This window comes from Vipera ursinii (genome assembly GCF_947247035.1).
Source record: "Vipera ursinii genome assembly, chromosome: 9".
In the NCBI taxonomy this organism is placed as follows: Eukaryota; Metazoa; Chordata; class Lepidosauria; order Squamata; family Viperidae; genus Vipera; species Vipera ursinii.
The window spans coordinates 23,795,310-23,811,226 of NC_139523.1; the positions used below are offsets into that span (position 1 = coordinate 23,795,310).

Below are 15,917 nucleotides of genomic sequence, written 5' to 3' on the forward strand. Positions count from 1 at the left end.
TCAATGAAATGGGTGCGCACTACAATTCACCCTGATAATCAGAAACAGCTCTTTGTGCTTTCTTAAGAAAAATAACCAGTTAAGCAGCTGCAGATCCAGCTGGCTACTCAATGTTATTCATGAATAGACTACAAGACTCTGACTTAATAATCTCATCAGACGACAGTTTGAGTCTGTGCAGTCTGCTAAAGCCACAAACTAGGTTAGCAACTTACACTATTCGCCTAGCACAGAAAAGCTACAAGGATATAAAACAGAGTTTCCCAACCTTAGCAACTTTAAGGTGTCCGGACTTCAACTCCCAGAATCCCCCAGCCAGCCATGCTACGTCACATGACCATGGGTAAGGGAGGCGGACACCGAACTTCAAATCTGGGTCATCAGTCCCTTTTTCGGACTCCGTCATAACTCCACCTGGCCGCTGAGGATTACAAGGAGTCTTTGACTTCCAAAAACTCATTTAGCGACCGTCTGAAATGACAACGGCACTGAGCAAAGTGCCTTGCATCCATTTTGCGCACTTACAACTGTTGCAGCGTTCCCCATGGTCAGGTGACCAAAATGTGGATGCTCAACAACTGATTCACATTTACAACGGCCGCAGTGTCCCCGGGGTCACGTGATCCCCTTTTGCAACCTTCCGACAAACAACGTCAGCGGGGGAAGCCGTATTCCCTTAGCAGCCATCTTACTAACATAACATCTGAAGTGATTCACTTAACAACTGTGGCAAGAAAGGTCGTAAAACGGAGGCAAAATTCACTTAACAGCTGCCTTGCTTAGCAGCGGGCTCAGTTGTAGTCGTACGTCAAGGACTACCTACACCAAACACATTTCTGGCCAACCTCTGTTTCTCCTTTCCCTCAGATGGGGGCTTACTGATCTGTAGAAACACACACACACCGGTATGCAGACACCCCTCAAGCTGTTCCTCCTGTCGATCCAGCTCTACCAGACAATAGAGGTGAGGAGTTTGAAGATCTGCGCCCCTCTTCATTAGAATTAATTAATTAGAACAATTAATCAGTGGAACGACCTGCCACCAGACATTGTGAGCGTTCCACCAATGGAGGTTTTTAAGAGACTGGACAGCCACTTGTCTGAAATGGGATGGGTAGGGTTTCCTGCTTGAGCGGGGGTGTGTGTCTAGAACAGGGCTCCCCAACTTGGGCAACTTTAAGACCTGTGGACTTCAACTCCCAGAATTCCCCAGCCAGCCATGCTGGCTGGGGAATTCTGGGAGTTGAAGTCCACAGGTCTTAAAGTTGCCCAGGTTGGGGAGGCCAGGTCTAGAAGACCTCCAGAGTCCCTCCAAACTCTGTTATTCTGTATTCTGCATTCAGATCAAATGTGGGGAACCCTTTCTTGTTTCAGCACCTTGGATAGCAATTTATCACTTTTTAAAAGGCACTTAGACAGTTTTCCCGCACCTAGTCCATTGCAGCACCCCCCAAGGTCACATGATCAAAATTTAGAAACCTGGCAACTGACTCATACTTAGGACGGTTGCAATGTCCTGGGATCATGTGATCCCCTTTGTCGGCCTTCTGACCAGCAAAGCCCATGGTTATTCTGTTAATTCTGTTAAATTCTTTTGCTCTATAACTTTCAGGTCGACTTTTAACTTGACTCTCAACTCGACTTACGACCGTCATTGGCACCAGAATTTCCACTGTTAAGCAAGGCAGTTGCAAAGTGAGACGTGCCCATTTTTGCCGCCTTTCTTCCCCACGGGGAAGGGAATCATCGCAGCTGGGAAATGATCACATGACCTTGGGGGCGAGGGGAAAATGCTGCAACGGTCGTAAGGACTGGTTGCAAGTCACTTTTTTCACGGCCGTTGTAACTGCGAATGGTCAGTAAACGAATTTTGCCAGGAAAAGCTCTGCTCTTTTCCGAGAAGCAAAATCATCCATTTAACAACTGCCTTGCTTAGCAAAGAAAATCCGCCCTTCAATTGCGGTCATAAGTTGAGGATTACCTATAATGGGGCCTGGATGGGGAGGGGGAGCAGGAGAAAAACAAGGTTGGGAGGGGGCCATGGGGTCAAAAAAGCTTGAGGAACTTTAAATGCCATTCCTGATAGAAATAAATAAAATGCAGCCCCCACCCCCTACCTCTGCTCTAAGTACATTCAGCTTTCCAACTTTGCAGCTTCATTCTCGACTTCCAATTTTGGGGTGAACTTACCCCTCTCCTCCCTCCTGTGCTGCAGGCTCACCCCACAGGGTCTTCCGTCCGAGGGATGTTGGAAGCCTGGCAGAGATACCACGAGGACTGCATCCGCCAGATGACCGAAGACCCTCCGCCGACAGGTGCAGGAATATGTAGATGCTTTTTCAGTCTTGTGACTTAGGCTTCTCCCAACGTAGCACTGTGTCTCAACCATGGCAACTTTAAGATGGGTGGACTCCAACTCCCAGAATTCCTGAGCCAGCATGGAACTCTGGGAGTTGAAGTCCACACATCTTAAAGTTCCATGCTGGCTGGGGTATTCTGGCTGTTGAACATCCAACCCATCTTAAACGTGCATGCAGCTGGAGAATTTGAAGTCCACCTATCTTAAAGTTGCATGGTGGCTGGGGAATTCTGGGTGTTGACGTCTGCCCATCTTAAAGTTCCTAAGGGTGAGAAACACTGCTATAGTTTCTCCCTTCTCAGTCTTCTGGAGCACTAATGTCAAGTTTCCTGTTCAAAAAATGCTCATTAAAACCCACAGCTCACCTTGCAGGTGAACATTTTTTTAATGCACTTTGCAAACATTGCCCGGTTGTGTCGCCACAGCAAAAGTGAACTCTTTTTTTTTTGCAGCTGCTTGCCTTGTTCAGGAAACAATAGAGGAGGCAGAGATATTTTCTGCTTAGTAAATAACACAGTGGGGAGCATTTCAGCCTGTGGGTATAATTTGCAAAATGCTAATTGGCAGCAGGATTCACACCCAACCCAAACTGGATGTACGTTGCACCGGTGCAGCCAAAATGCCGAATTTTGTTCTGGTTTTCCAACAGTCAATTTGGAATGTTGACTTAACAGAGGTGGTTGTGGTTGTGGTCTTTAAAAAGTGTGAGGCAAATCTTGCAGTGTCTCACAAGCCCAAAAGATGGTGCAATGCACTTTTTGGATGTTTGGATGAGTAAATCTCCAAGCTTGCTGTAAATATTTTTGCTTCTTTCCATAACCAGTGGAATCTTTTATGCAAAAAAACAAACACGCATGCCTAAGAAACTGTTTTTCTTGGCATAAATGCTATTGAGGAAGATTGCACACTTTTTATTGTCAGATACAAATTGTGTCACATCCTTCTGCCTGGGGGCTAGGTATATTTGTTTTCCCAGAAATTTTTATGTATCTTTCAGGTAATAAAGTTCATGCCACGATGGGGCTTTTAAATCTGAGTTAGTTGTTGCCGGCTCCGTTTTTCTTACTGTATATATTTCTACCCACTTAGTCAAAGTGCCTTATGTTGTGGTTTTTTTTAAGTGCCTGCAATCCTGGCAGCCTGGAAACAGGTTAAGGAAAGAAATAATGCACCCCACATTATATCACTGTTCTCAGCCACGGCAACTTCAAGATGGGTGGACTTCAACCCCCAGAATTCCCCAGCCAGCCATCCTCAAGTTCATAAACAGACCGGCTGGGGAATTCTGGGAGATGAAGTCCACCCATCTTCAAGCTGTCACGGTTGAGAAATCCTGACTTTAAGAAATATTGATGAATGGGGGTTTTGGAGGCATGGTGTGATTGGGCAGCTGCATTTGGACATTCTCCATCCCTGATGTGGCGGTTGACTTCTCATTTGTTCATTCCCCTTTTCTTCCCCTCTGTTGTGTTGCAGGCCTGGTGTGCAACCGTACTTTTGATATGTACGCGTGTTGGGACGATGCCCTTCCCAATACGTCGGCCCAGGTTCCTTGTCCCTGGTACCTCCCATGGCATCAGCAAGGTGAGTGCTGTTTGAGACAGAGAATAGAATAGAATAGAATAGAATAGAATAGAATAGAATAGAATAGAATAGAATAGAATAGAATAGAATAGAATAGAATAGAATAACAGAATTTGGAAGAGACCTTGGAGGTCATCTAGTCCAACCCCCTGCTCAGGCAGGAGACCCTATGCCATTTCAGAAAAATGGTTGTCCAATCTCTTCTTGAAAACCTCTGGTGATGGAGCACCCACAACTTCTGGTGACAAGTTGTTCCACTGGTTAATTGTCCTCACTGTTAGGAAATTTCTCCTTAGTTCCAGGTTGCTTCTCTCCTTGATTAGTTTCCATCCATTGCTTCTTCTCCTGCCTTCAGGCGCTTTGGAGGATAGCTTGATCCCCTCTTCATTGGGGCAGCCCCCCAGATATTGGAACAGTGCTATCATGTCACATCTGGAACCAGCTTCCAGTTGAGCTCCGGATGGCTCCCGACCTTCACTCGTTTCGCCGCAACCTGAAGACTTGGTTGTTTGAACAGGCCGGCCTGGACTGAGGGATTGGATTTTAGAGTTTAAATTTTAAAAATTTTAAATTTTAGAATGTATTTATTATTTAGGGCTACTGATTTAATCTTATTTTAATTTTTATACCTTGTGTGTTGTTAGTGTTTTAATTGCCCTGTACACCGCCCCGAGTCCTTGGAGAGGGGCAGTATATAAATCTAATAAAATAAATAAATAAATAAATATCAAGTATTGATTGACACATGAGAGAAATAGGTGGATCAGGCTGATTTCCCCATTGGCGTTTACCAGAATACACTTGAGTCCTTGAGTTACGGCTGCAAGACAGGACCAGAATTTTGACTGTTAAGCAATGTGGTTGTTAAAGGAGTCATCAGCGAACTGGATCTGGTTTTATAACTATTTTTTACCATGGTCCTTAAGCGAATCACATCGTTAAGGGAATTGTGCAGTCATTAAGCAAATCTCCTTCCTTCATTGACTGCTTGTTGGAAGTTTGCAATTGGTGATCAGGGTGACACTGCAACTGTCAGAAACAAACCAATAGTGGCAAAAAAATAAAAAATAAAACCCACCGCAAATTGTTGTGCTACAACTGGTCGTAAGTGCAAGGCCGTTGTCGAGCACCCAAATTGCGATCACGTGATCACAATTTCAAAGATAAGTCACTTTTTCCTGAGGCCATTGTAACTTCAACCTGTCATTCAACAAACGGTCGTAAGTTGGTAACTACCTGTACCTGGCTAAAAAAAAAACCAACAACCCCGTTGGTTGGGCTGGTTGTGGATAATGGGAGCTGTAATCCAGGCTGTCTGGATCTCACATTGGGGCAGGCACCCCGAAGCCAGGCAGCTATGCAGCCGGGGATGCTTCATCTAAATATAAAATATGTTAGGAGAAAATAGTCAGCTGTTAACCAACTGACCATCTGATTCTGCTTTTTCTCTCCCCGGCAGTGCAAGATGGGTTTGTGTTCCAGAAATGCGGCGCAGATGGGCAGTGGGTGGTTGATGCCTCCGGACTGCCCTGGCGTGATCATTCCCAGTGCGTGGGTCCCAACAACGATCTCCCTTTCCAGGTAAAATCTCAGACCAGGGATGCCCAACTGTGACAGTTTTAAGACCTGTGGACTTCAACTCCCAGAATTCCCCAGCCAGCCATGCTGGCTGGGGAATTCTGGGAGTTGAAGTCCACTGGTCTTCAAGTTAATAAGTTAGACACCCTCTCTGTTTGAGCAAAGACTGTAAATCTGGTGTGTTTGAAGCAGATTTCTAGATGTGCAGGTCATATCTCGTTACTCATTAGCTCTCGACTTATGACAGTTCATTTAATGACCGTTCAAAGTTAGAACGGCACTGAAAAAAGTGACTCATGACTTTTTTTCACACTTAGGGCCACTGCAGCATCCCCACGGGTCATGGGATCAAATCCTAGTGATTGGCCCAAAGTCACCCAAGCTGGCTTTCATGCCAAAGGTAGGACTAGAACTCCCAAACTCCTGGGGATTGGCCCAAAGTCATCCAACCGCTTTTCATGCCTAGAGCAGGACTAGAACTCACCATCTCCTGGCGATTGGTCCAAAGTCACCCGGCTGGCTTTCATGCCGAAGGCGGGACTGGAACTCACAATCTCCTGGTTCCCAGACCAGCACCTTAACCACCAGACCAAACTGGCATTGGGAAGGAAACTCTGGTTTGAAAATCATTTAAGCAGGATCTGTTCCTTCACATCCTTCATACGGGGGTGCCGTTTTCAGACAGGAGCATCCCTGGATTTCTCTTTGCCTCCAGAAACATTTGTGGATCCTGGAACAATTTCGCCGGATGTACACAGCGGGATACTCCGTCTCGCTCATCTCTCTCCTTGTGGCTTTGTCGCTGCTGGCAGCATTCAGGTATGCAGAAGCTGCACGCAAAGGCCCAGGCCGAAGGCTCTGAAATCTTAGAATTGTTGGAAGAGAGGTCGGGATTGGGGGGCGGGAAAGGCTGAATGAATCCCCCAAAGCCGGTTTTGTCGATCGCCAAGATCGTTCCTATAATCTGGATGTGGCAGGCAATATATGAGGAGAGCAGCGTTACTCTACGGTTGACAAGAAACGGGTACTACCAGGGTAGATGTTTTTGACTCTTGGCGACTTTAAGATAGGTGGACTTCAACTCCCAGAATTCCCCAGCCGGCAGAGCTTAGACAGGGTCCAGCTTTGTTTTTCAGCTGGTAAAAAGAGACAGTGGGAGATCTGCACTTTCAGACTTGCAAGATTCTGTCACTGTAGCCTTTCAGTAATGCAGGGGTCTCCAACCTTGGCAACTTTAAGACTTGTGGACTTCAACTCCCAGGATTCCTCAGCCAGCATGGCTGGCTGAGGAATCCTGGGAGCTGAAGTCCACAAGTCATAAAAGAGCCAAATTTGAAGACCCCTGCACTTATGTACGTAAAATTAGCTCACGGGGTTGTATTTCCTGTCTGGTCTCCTGGGGAGGCTGAACTCCATAGGACGGCGCTACACATCGTGTCTCTTCCCCCAGGAAACTTCGCTGCCTGCGCAATTACGTCCACATGAACCTGTTCCTGTCCTACGTGCTGAGGGCCGTCTCCATCCTTCTCCGAGACACCCTCCTCTGGCGTCACTTCCCCAAGGACCTCCAGCTGGACCTCTCGGGCCTTCCACGGGGGCAGGTATCTCTTCCTACCAGCGAGGATCCTGGTGTAGGACAGGACAGAGACAGGAGGATGGAGGGATGAGGAGTTGGAGGGTTCTGGATTTGCATTTAATTTCTCTTCCTTCCTTCCTTCTTCCCTCCCTCCCTTCTCTCTTCTTTTTTCTTTCTTTCTTTCTTTCTTTCTTTCTTCCCTCCTTCCTTCCTTATTTCTCTCCTTCTGCCTTTCTCTTTGTCTTTCTTCCTTCTTTCTATTCTTATCCTTCCTTCCTTCCTTCCTTCCTTCCTTCTTTCTTTCTTCTTCCTTCCTTCCTTCCTTCCTTCCTTCCTTCCTTCCTTCCTTCCTTCCTTCCTTCCTTCCTTTCCAGGCTGTAGCTGGCTGTCGGCTGGCACAAATCTTAACCCAATATTGTGTCTGCGCAAACTACTTTTGGCTACTAGTGGAAGGGGTCTACCTCCACAGCCTGCTGGGACCCTTGGCCCTCTTGGAAGAAGGTTACTTCCCTGTGTATCTACTCCTTGGATGGGGTGAGTCAGTTGGTTGGTATGACATTTCAGGAAGAGACTTAAGTGAAATTTTTAATTGGTATTATTTGGCTTCATACCCTGAGGTTTAATTTGCTGGCCCACCCAGAAACAGCGGACAGTTACCAATTATGTCATCACGATAAAGAATCCTGGCTAAGAAGAACCTTCCACAGATACGGTAGTCCTTGACGTATGACCTCAATTGGGCCAAGAATTCTGGGAGTTGAAGTTTACAGGTCTTAAAGTTGCCAAGGTTGGACGCGCCTGTCTTAGGTATTTCATGGAAGGAGAGTGATAAAAGGCACCATCCCGGATAAGATCCAGCCGATAGTTCTACCTGTATGGCAGGCATAAGCTGCAGCTCCCTAGATTTCATTTCAATATAAGGAAGAACTTCCTGATGTGTGAATGTTTGTTTTTTTTTCCCTATAGGGGCACCCATCCTCTTCGTCATCCCTTGGGGGATCCTGAGATACCTCTATGAAAATAATGAGTAAGTTTAGGGTTAAACCTACTTTCTGCTGCATATTATAAAAAAATTATCCGAGCTACTAATAGATTAATACAAATAAATATCCACGATTAGGCTTACACATCAGTACAGCATTGACAGGAAAAAAATAACCTGGAGCCTGCAGAGTGGTTACGGAGGACTTGCCAGCCATACTTTAAACCAAACTTGGCAACTTTAAGACCTGTCGACTTCAGCTGCCTGGAGGTTGCAGTCCAGAAGTCTTAAAGAAACCAAGGTTGGATAGCCCTCCTTTAGTCCAAATGCGTCTTGCTCCAATTCTTATTTTTCTCTTTCAATCTGAATTGCTGCATCAGTCTAAGTTTTGCTATCATTATCATGGATAATCTCTGATGAATAGTTGTGATAGTAACCTGTTTACTGTATATCTAAATTTTCTACAGGTCTAAACAATAGACGTAGTTTTCCTTCCAAATAATTCTGTACAGTGCAGTCTCCAATGTACGACCACAGCTGAATTTGGAATTATGATTGTAAGCCTTGCCGGTCATTAAGCAAGTCACCACGTGGCTGAATCCGATTTTTATGCCCTGTTTTTATGGTGGTCATTAAACAAAAGCGGCAGTTGTTAAGCGAATCCATTGCCTGCAAGGGGTGGATTTAATAAAGACTACTTTCTGGGAAAAAGGAAAAGATGTACATTGCAGTCACATGACCGCAGGACACTGCAAGCAGGTGTACATGTGTGCCAATTGCAATCTGAAATGCGATCAAGTGACCATCAGGGGTGGGTCATCAGAACTTTGAGTTGTTGCTAGGCAACCAGTCATAAGTAGAGGACTGTCTGTAAAAAGCGTCAACTTGGGTTGGACTACATCTAATTTTGCAGGAATCCAGACTCAGTCACAAAACTGTGTGATCCCTGGGCGATTCACACATACACACACAAAGATGGTTGTGATCTTTTGCCCGATGTTGCTTGGAGGAAAAGCAGAACGAACATCTTACGGGCAGTCCTTGAGTTATGGCCACCACTGACCCCCAAAATTTCTGTCATGGAGCAAGACATTTGTGAAGTGACTTTTGCCCCATTTTACGATATTTCTTGACGCAGTCCTTAAGTGGATCGCTGCAGTTAATAAGTCAGTAACCTGGTTGTTAAGTGGATCTGGCTTCCCCGTTGACTTTGCTCGTCGTACAGTCGCAAAAGGGGGTCACGTGACCCTGGGACACCGCAACCGTCATAAATAGGAGACAGTTACCAAGCATTTGAATTTGGATCATGTGGCCAGGAGGACGCTGCAAAGGTCGTAAGTGTGAAAAACGGTCCTAAGTCACTTTTCTCACTGCCGGTGTAGCTTTGAACAGTCACTAAACAGACCGTTGTAAGTAGAGACCATCTGTATTATCAGTTTGGGATCTGATGCTATTCAACCCAGCAGGCTAATTTACGGTAAAAATCCAGAGGTTCACCCAGTGAGTCAGTGACCTGTTACTGCCAGTTAATTAATGACTCTATTTAATCTGCTTAAATGCACATCCCAGAATAACCAATTCCTCTGAAGGAGAGAGGAAGGAGCCGAGTTTTATTTTTAGCTTAGCCGTGTGTGGTTTTCACAGAACAAAGTGCCTCTTTGGAATTGCCAAATTAAAGATTTCCCAGTAGACTTATAGCTGCCTGGAACTTCCTTCTATTTAAGTCCTGCCAGATTTACTAAAATACCCCATTTGGAAAAGAAGGTTATTCCGGTAAGATAAATGGTCTTCTTTCTTCAAAATTGTGGGTTCTTATTTTTATTTGATTTTTTTTTAAATTTTTAGGTGCTGGGAGAGAAACGACAACCTGGGTTACTGGTGGATTATCCGTTGCCCAATTTTGGTGTCGATTTTGGTAAGTCTCAAAGGAACACAAAGGCTGCCGTGTTCTTTGCAAGACCAGTTCCTGACCTGTAACATTTTTAGTACAGGTAATCCTCAGACTTACAACAGTTCACTTAGCGACTGTTCAAAGTGACAACAGCACTGAAAAAAAGGCAGTCACGGCCGTGTTTCCACACTTACGGCATGCTGCAGCATCCCCTTGGTTACGTGATCAAAATTCTTGGCAACTGACTCCTATTTATCTTGGGGTCACGCGATCCCCTTTTGCGACCTTTGGAGAAACAAAGTCAATGGGGAAGCCAGATTCACTTCACAACTGTGTTACCAACTTAACAACTGCAGTGACTCCCTTCAGACCTGTAGCAAGAAAAGTCATAAAATGGCGCAAAACTCATTTAATTGTCTCATTTAACAACATAAATGTTTGTCTCCAGTTTTTATTTTATTTTATTTTAATTCCATTTATATCCCGCCCTTCTCCGAAGACTCAAGGCGGCTTACAAGCTTAGCAGTAGCCTTCATTCTATGTATATGCCTGCTTATTAGGGCTTTCACACACACCCCAAGCGGCATTATTACAAAGTCAGCTTATTGCCCCCAACAATCTGGGTCCTCATTTTACCTACCTGGGAAGGATGGAAGGCTGAGTCAACCTTGAGCCTGGTGGGACTCGAACCTGCACTAATTGCAGGCAGCTGGTGTTACTTAAGGAGGCATTAGCCCACTGCTCCACCAAGGCTCGTAAGTCGAGGACCACAGTACAACCTGCCAAGGAAACTTAAGCAGGCTTTCTGCATGCCACCTGGTAAGCAGGTGACAAGGTGGTGGACAGGAAGGCAGGCACAAAAAACAAACCCCTGAATTTATTGTACCTGTATATTGCTTTGTTTTCTGCATTCCTGTTGTTTTTTACTAGGTTTTGAAATGAGCCTTTTAAATTCCAGCTTTTAATGATTCACCAACTGCATGTTTTTCCTTGGGGAAAAAGTGAGATGCAGATCTAAGAAAAAAAATAATAACTTCAGCTGGCTTTTCCATCCAGATTTCTGGGCCCTGAAATATAAAAGAGGGTGTCGCAAATACTAGTAAATCTCAGGTGTCACCTCCTCGGCCTTACCTGGCTAACTCTTTGTCTAAATATTTTGTGCCATCTGTCAGAAACAGTGTAGATCAATATTTATCAGTCTTAGCAACTTCCAGTTGCTGGCTGGGGGATTCTGTGAGTTGACGTCCACACATTTTAAAATTGTATGCTGGCTGGGGAACGCTGGGAACTGAACTCCACACATCTCAAAATTGCCAAGTTAAGATACACTGGTCTAGAAAAAGCAAAAGTCCAGATGTGATGGGTGTCCATAGAATGCAGCTGCATTTTTGGCACTTTTTTTTTTTACTATGCCCTACAACATTTATAGTACTCTCTTTTAACCTATTTGGGCGCATCTGCCAAAGTGCTCTACTGGATGAATGCAGCAAAACTGTGGGATTTCTGAATGTCCACTTTATTTTTTTTCCATCCTGTTTCCCAGGTTAACTTTGTGATTTTCATCCGGGTTCTTAAGATCCTGAACGCCAAGCTTCGCGCGCAGCAAATGCATTACACGGATTACAAGTGCAGGTAAGGGATTAACGTCCGGATAAGATGGAGCCATGATGGGGTGGGAATGCCAGAAGAATTTATGTCTTTGTTATTTTTAAAAAAAACAATTTCAAGTGGCATGCGTACACCTATCTCCTCCTATTTTCTCTCCAACAACAGCCCTGTGAGGTGGGTTGGGCTGAGAAAGAGGGACTGACTCAAAGTCACCCAGCTGGCTTTCATGACTAAAAGCGGGACTAGAACTCACTGTCTCCTGGTGATTGGCTCTAGGTCACTCATAATGTTTCCATGTCTAAGGCAGGACTAGAACTCACCGTCTCCTGGTGATTGAACCAAAGTCACCCAGCTGGCTTTCATGCCTAAGACAGAACTAGAACTCTCCTAGTGATTGGCCCAAAGTCACCCAGCCGGCTTTCATGCCTAAGGCAGGATTAGAACTCACCGTCTCCTGGTTTTTACCCTTATGCCTTCACCACTAGACCAAACTGCATCCTGTCCCTGGGTTTGGCTGTGTGTGTGTGTGTGAACGTCGTCTACACGGTCTCTTTTCCCTGCACAGGTTGGCCAAGTCGACTTTAACCCTCATCCCTCTGCTGGGCACCCACGGGGTGGCCTTTGCCCTGGTGACGGAGGAGCAGGCTCAGGGCACCTTGCGCTACGTCAAATTCTTCTTTGAGCTCTTCCTCAACTCCTTCCAGGTGAGGCAGCATTAGCTGTTGTGCATTTGGGAAGCAGCCACAGATTTGTTCAATTAATAGAAAATGAATAGCAAATTACAGCAAGCATCAGGAAAACCCGACAACTTTAAGACTTGTGGACTTCAGCTCCCAGAATTCCTCAGCCAGCATAGCTGGCTGAGGAATTCTGGGAGCTGAAGTCCACAAGTCTTAAAGTTGTCAAGGTTGCAGACCCTTGCCCTATTATTTTTTTTAAGGGCAAATTCTCCAGTATCGGGCAACCTCTAAATTTAATTTAATTTAATTTAATTTAATTTTAATTTAATTTAATTTAATTTAAATTAAATTAATTAATTTAATTAATTTAAATCTAAAGGAAAAAGAAAAAAAAAGAAAACCCACCCAATTTATTATTTCTAATAAGAACAACATCTCCAGTCGGGCCAAGCGTCATCAAAACCCAAGCTAATAAAGAAAATTGCCTGGCTTTTATGCGTTCATGGTGGGGAGTTGCTCCACCAAAGCGGGCTGTAATTGCTTGAAACCAGCCAAAGCAAGATAATTCCATCTTTTCCCCCCCTTGTTTGTTCATTTTCAGGGTTTGTTGGTGAGCACGCTTTACTGTTTTCTCAATAAAGAGGTAAGGTCCCTCCGCAGCTGACTCTCTTGGAAATGCAGGCTCGGGGCTGAGGCCTGGCTGCTCAGGGGTCTCGGAGGGCTGGGGGTTTAAAGAGGAGACAGTCCTGGCAAGGGAGAAGAAGCTATCTCTGGCGCCAAATACAGGTAGTCCTCAATGTATGGCCACTATTGAGCCCAAACTTTCCATTGCCACAGCTGTTAAGCGAACCGGTACTATTCTTAAGTAAACTACTCGGTCATTAAGTGAATCTGGCTTTCCCCCGTTGACACTGCCTGTCAGAAACCGGCTGGGCAGGTGACAAAGGATGATAGTCAAGTGACCGTGGACTGCTGCAACCATCATAAATGCATGGCAGCTGCCAAGGGCCTGAGTTTTGATCACATGACCGTGGGGGATGCTGCGACAAACGGTCGTAAGTCACATTTTTCAGTGCCGTCATAACTTTGAACAGTCATTAAACAAGCGGTTGTGTAAGTTGAGGAGTACCTATACAGCAGTGGCAGCTTTCCAGTTCTAGACAGACTCATCAAATCCCAGAACTTGGGGGGGGGGGCTCCCTCGAGGCCATCCAATCCAACCCCACTTCGGTTCAGGAATTTGAATGCAAGCAATTGGCTGTTTATCAAAGGGTGGGGGGAAGGAGAGGAGAATCCATTGTCCCCGCTGAAGCAACTTACCTATGGCACATGGTCTCTCTGCCTTCTTCCTCCAGGTCCAGTCCGAGATCCAGAGAAAGTGGCAGATGTGCTGGTTGGACATCGGCCTGCTTGAAAAACCGGGACGCCGCTTCGGCCTCTGGCATTCCTGGTGCAGCCGAAAAAGCCAGACCAGGAAGCCCAGCAGTGGTCAAATTTACATCCAAGTAGGACACAAAATTGCCCCGAGTGACTTGGACCATGCAGCAGGGGCTTCGTTCCAGCATGCACCCACAAACTATAACTCCCACTGGTACATCCCCATCAGGATGAAAGCAGAGAATTAGCACAGTGACCGCATCTTCAGAGACCGTGGCTGACACCAGCTCCCTTCCAGATGCGGGGAAAAGTGGCCGGCCATAGCAAAGATTAAGGGATTTTAAGGCAGACGGGAAGCCGATGCAGCTGTGAACATCTGGAGGAAGAGTGGAACAAAATTGTACTTGCGGGTGCAAAAAAGTCACCACTAGGTGATCACCACGAGAACTTTGGAAAGTATAAGTGGGTGGATTTTACTTTGCCTTTTTGGTGGGTTACTAAGGAAGCCGGCAAGACTTACACACAACTGCGGTGACAGACACAATCTGGAACAATTCTCACGGGTTAGAACTTTTGCGATCTTGTAATCTCACGATGACTTCATGCAGTCTCCATATTTTCTTGGCAACAGCACAGAAATGGTTTTCCATTGGCCCTTTTTTGAGATTTTTTTTTTTTAAAAATCGCCCAGTCTGCCTATTTTCCAGGTTTTATATCTGCTTTTAGCAGGTGGAGACCAGTTTTTATTTCTGTTTATTTTATTTTATAAAATAAGATTTAATACAACTTTCAAATTTCTGTACCTTTACAGGAATAGGTAAGGAACCTCTACCGACTGACTGAATCCTTGAATTGATTGTAAAAGGACAGATTGTTTTTATTGGGATATCCAGGCTGTGTGAAGAGATAATGGGACGTCTAATTGCTGTGGTTTTCTTGCAGGCTCATGGATTATTGGTGCAATATTTTATTTATTGTTGTGAATTAAAAATGGTTGTCTCTGCAGCTCTTGTGGGCACAATGGAATTATTGCCTAGAAGATAACTCAAATGGAGATCCTGTGTTTTCCTGGCTTGGGGCAGATTTGGGGTGGATGCTGGTTGGGGAATTCTGGGAGTTGAACTCCCGCACATCTTAATGTTGCTGAGGTTAAGAATCACTGCTCTACAGCTGACCAGTCCTTACAATGGTCCTGGAACATTCCCTCTGTGAGCTAGATTTATAGTTCTTTCAAAAGGGCTCACTTTTGATAACTGGTTATCATCCAGTTTATAGAGCAAAATGTTGGTTAACTTTCTCAGATGCTTCATCTGAGGTTTAAGGTCACCTATCACAGCAGGATCAGGCGATTATAAACCACAGTAATTTATAAATTGTAGCTATTACAGCCAGTGGAACTGAGATTTTTCCATGGGAGGAACAGCGTTCATGTTGAGTTGGAAAATAACAAGAGTTGGAAGGGACCCTGGAGGTCTTCTAGTCCAACCCCCTACTCAAGCAGGAGACCCTATACCATTTCAGGCAAATGGCTGTCCAGTCTCTTCTTAAAAACTTCCATTGTTGGAGCATTCACAACACTTGGAGGCGGGTTGTTCCACTGGTTAATTGTTCTGTCAGGAAGTTTCTCCTTAGTTCCAGGTTGCTTCTCTCCTTGATTAGTTTCCATCCGTTGCTTCTTGTCCTGCCTTCAGGCGCTTTGGAGAATAGCTTGACTCCCTCTTCTTTGGGGCAGCCCCTGAAATCATATTTTATTTGAAAATAAAATTTTGTGAGAAAAGATACTAGGTACCAAAAAAGCTTCAGACTTTGAATAAGAATTGTTAGTGGGGGGAAAAAGTATTGCTAGATTCCTGATTTTAGATAGATAGATAGATAGATAGATAGATAGATAGATAGATAGATAGATAGATCACACAGACAGATAGATGATGATAATGATTAAGTTAAGTTAAGATAAGCTCATGACTAACTCAAAAGACAATGCTGGATAAGAACAATAGAGGTCAAAATGAAATCATCTCCCTTTGTTTGGCGAGATCTGGAGGTTGCAACCAGCAGCACTCTCCCGTCTGGCTGTGGACCATAGATGCCATCCTTCAAAGCGGCTCAAAGGTTCCAGGTGATGATTTCAGCCAGATTAATGACTCAGGGCTCGTAAAGAGGCAATCGGGGTGTGTCTGGATTGCTGAGGAAGGACTTTGGAAGAGGAACAAGAGACGAGAAATACACACCTAGGGGAAAAAGCCCATTTTCAAACTACAGGCGGAATGGCAGGGGTGTCC

At 45.0% G+C, this 15,917-nt stretch overlaps 1 protein-coding gene across 1 annotated transcript; it reads left to right on the forward strand.

Annotated features, from left to right (window-relative positions):
* Positions 1–907: 907 nt before the first annotated feature.
* On the forward strand, positions 908–13,883 carry GIPR (gastric inhibitory polypeptide receptor; the record flags this gene model as incomplete). Its single annotated transcript, XM_083370149.1, has 13 exons — positions 908–964; positions 2,216–2,315; positions 3,836–3,943; positions 5,403–5,524; positions 6,237–6,340; positions 6,972–7,122; positions 7,472–7,631; positions 8,064–8,124; positions 9,925–9,994; positions 11,514–11,602; positions 12,144–12,282; positions 12,860–12,901; positions 13,614–13,883. The coding sequence occupies 13 exons, from the start codon at positions 908–910 to the stop codon at positions 13,881–13,883; spliced, it is 1,473 nt and encodes a 490-aa protein (XP_083226275.1).
* Between the last annotated feature and the right edge of the window lie 2,034 nt (positions 13,884–15,917).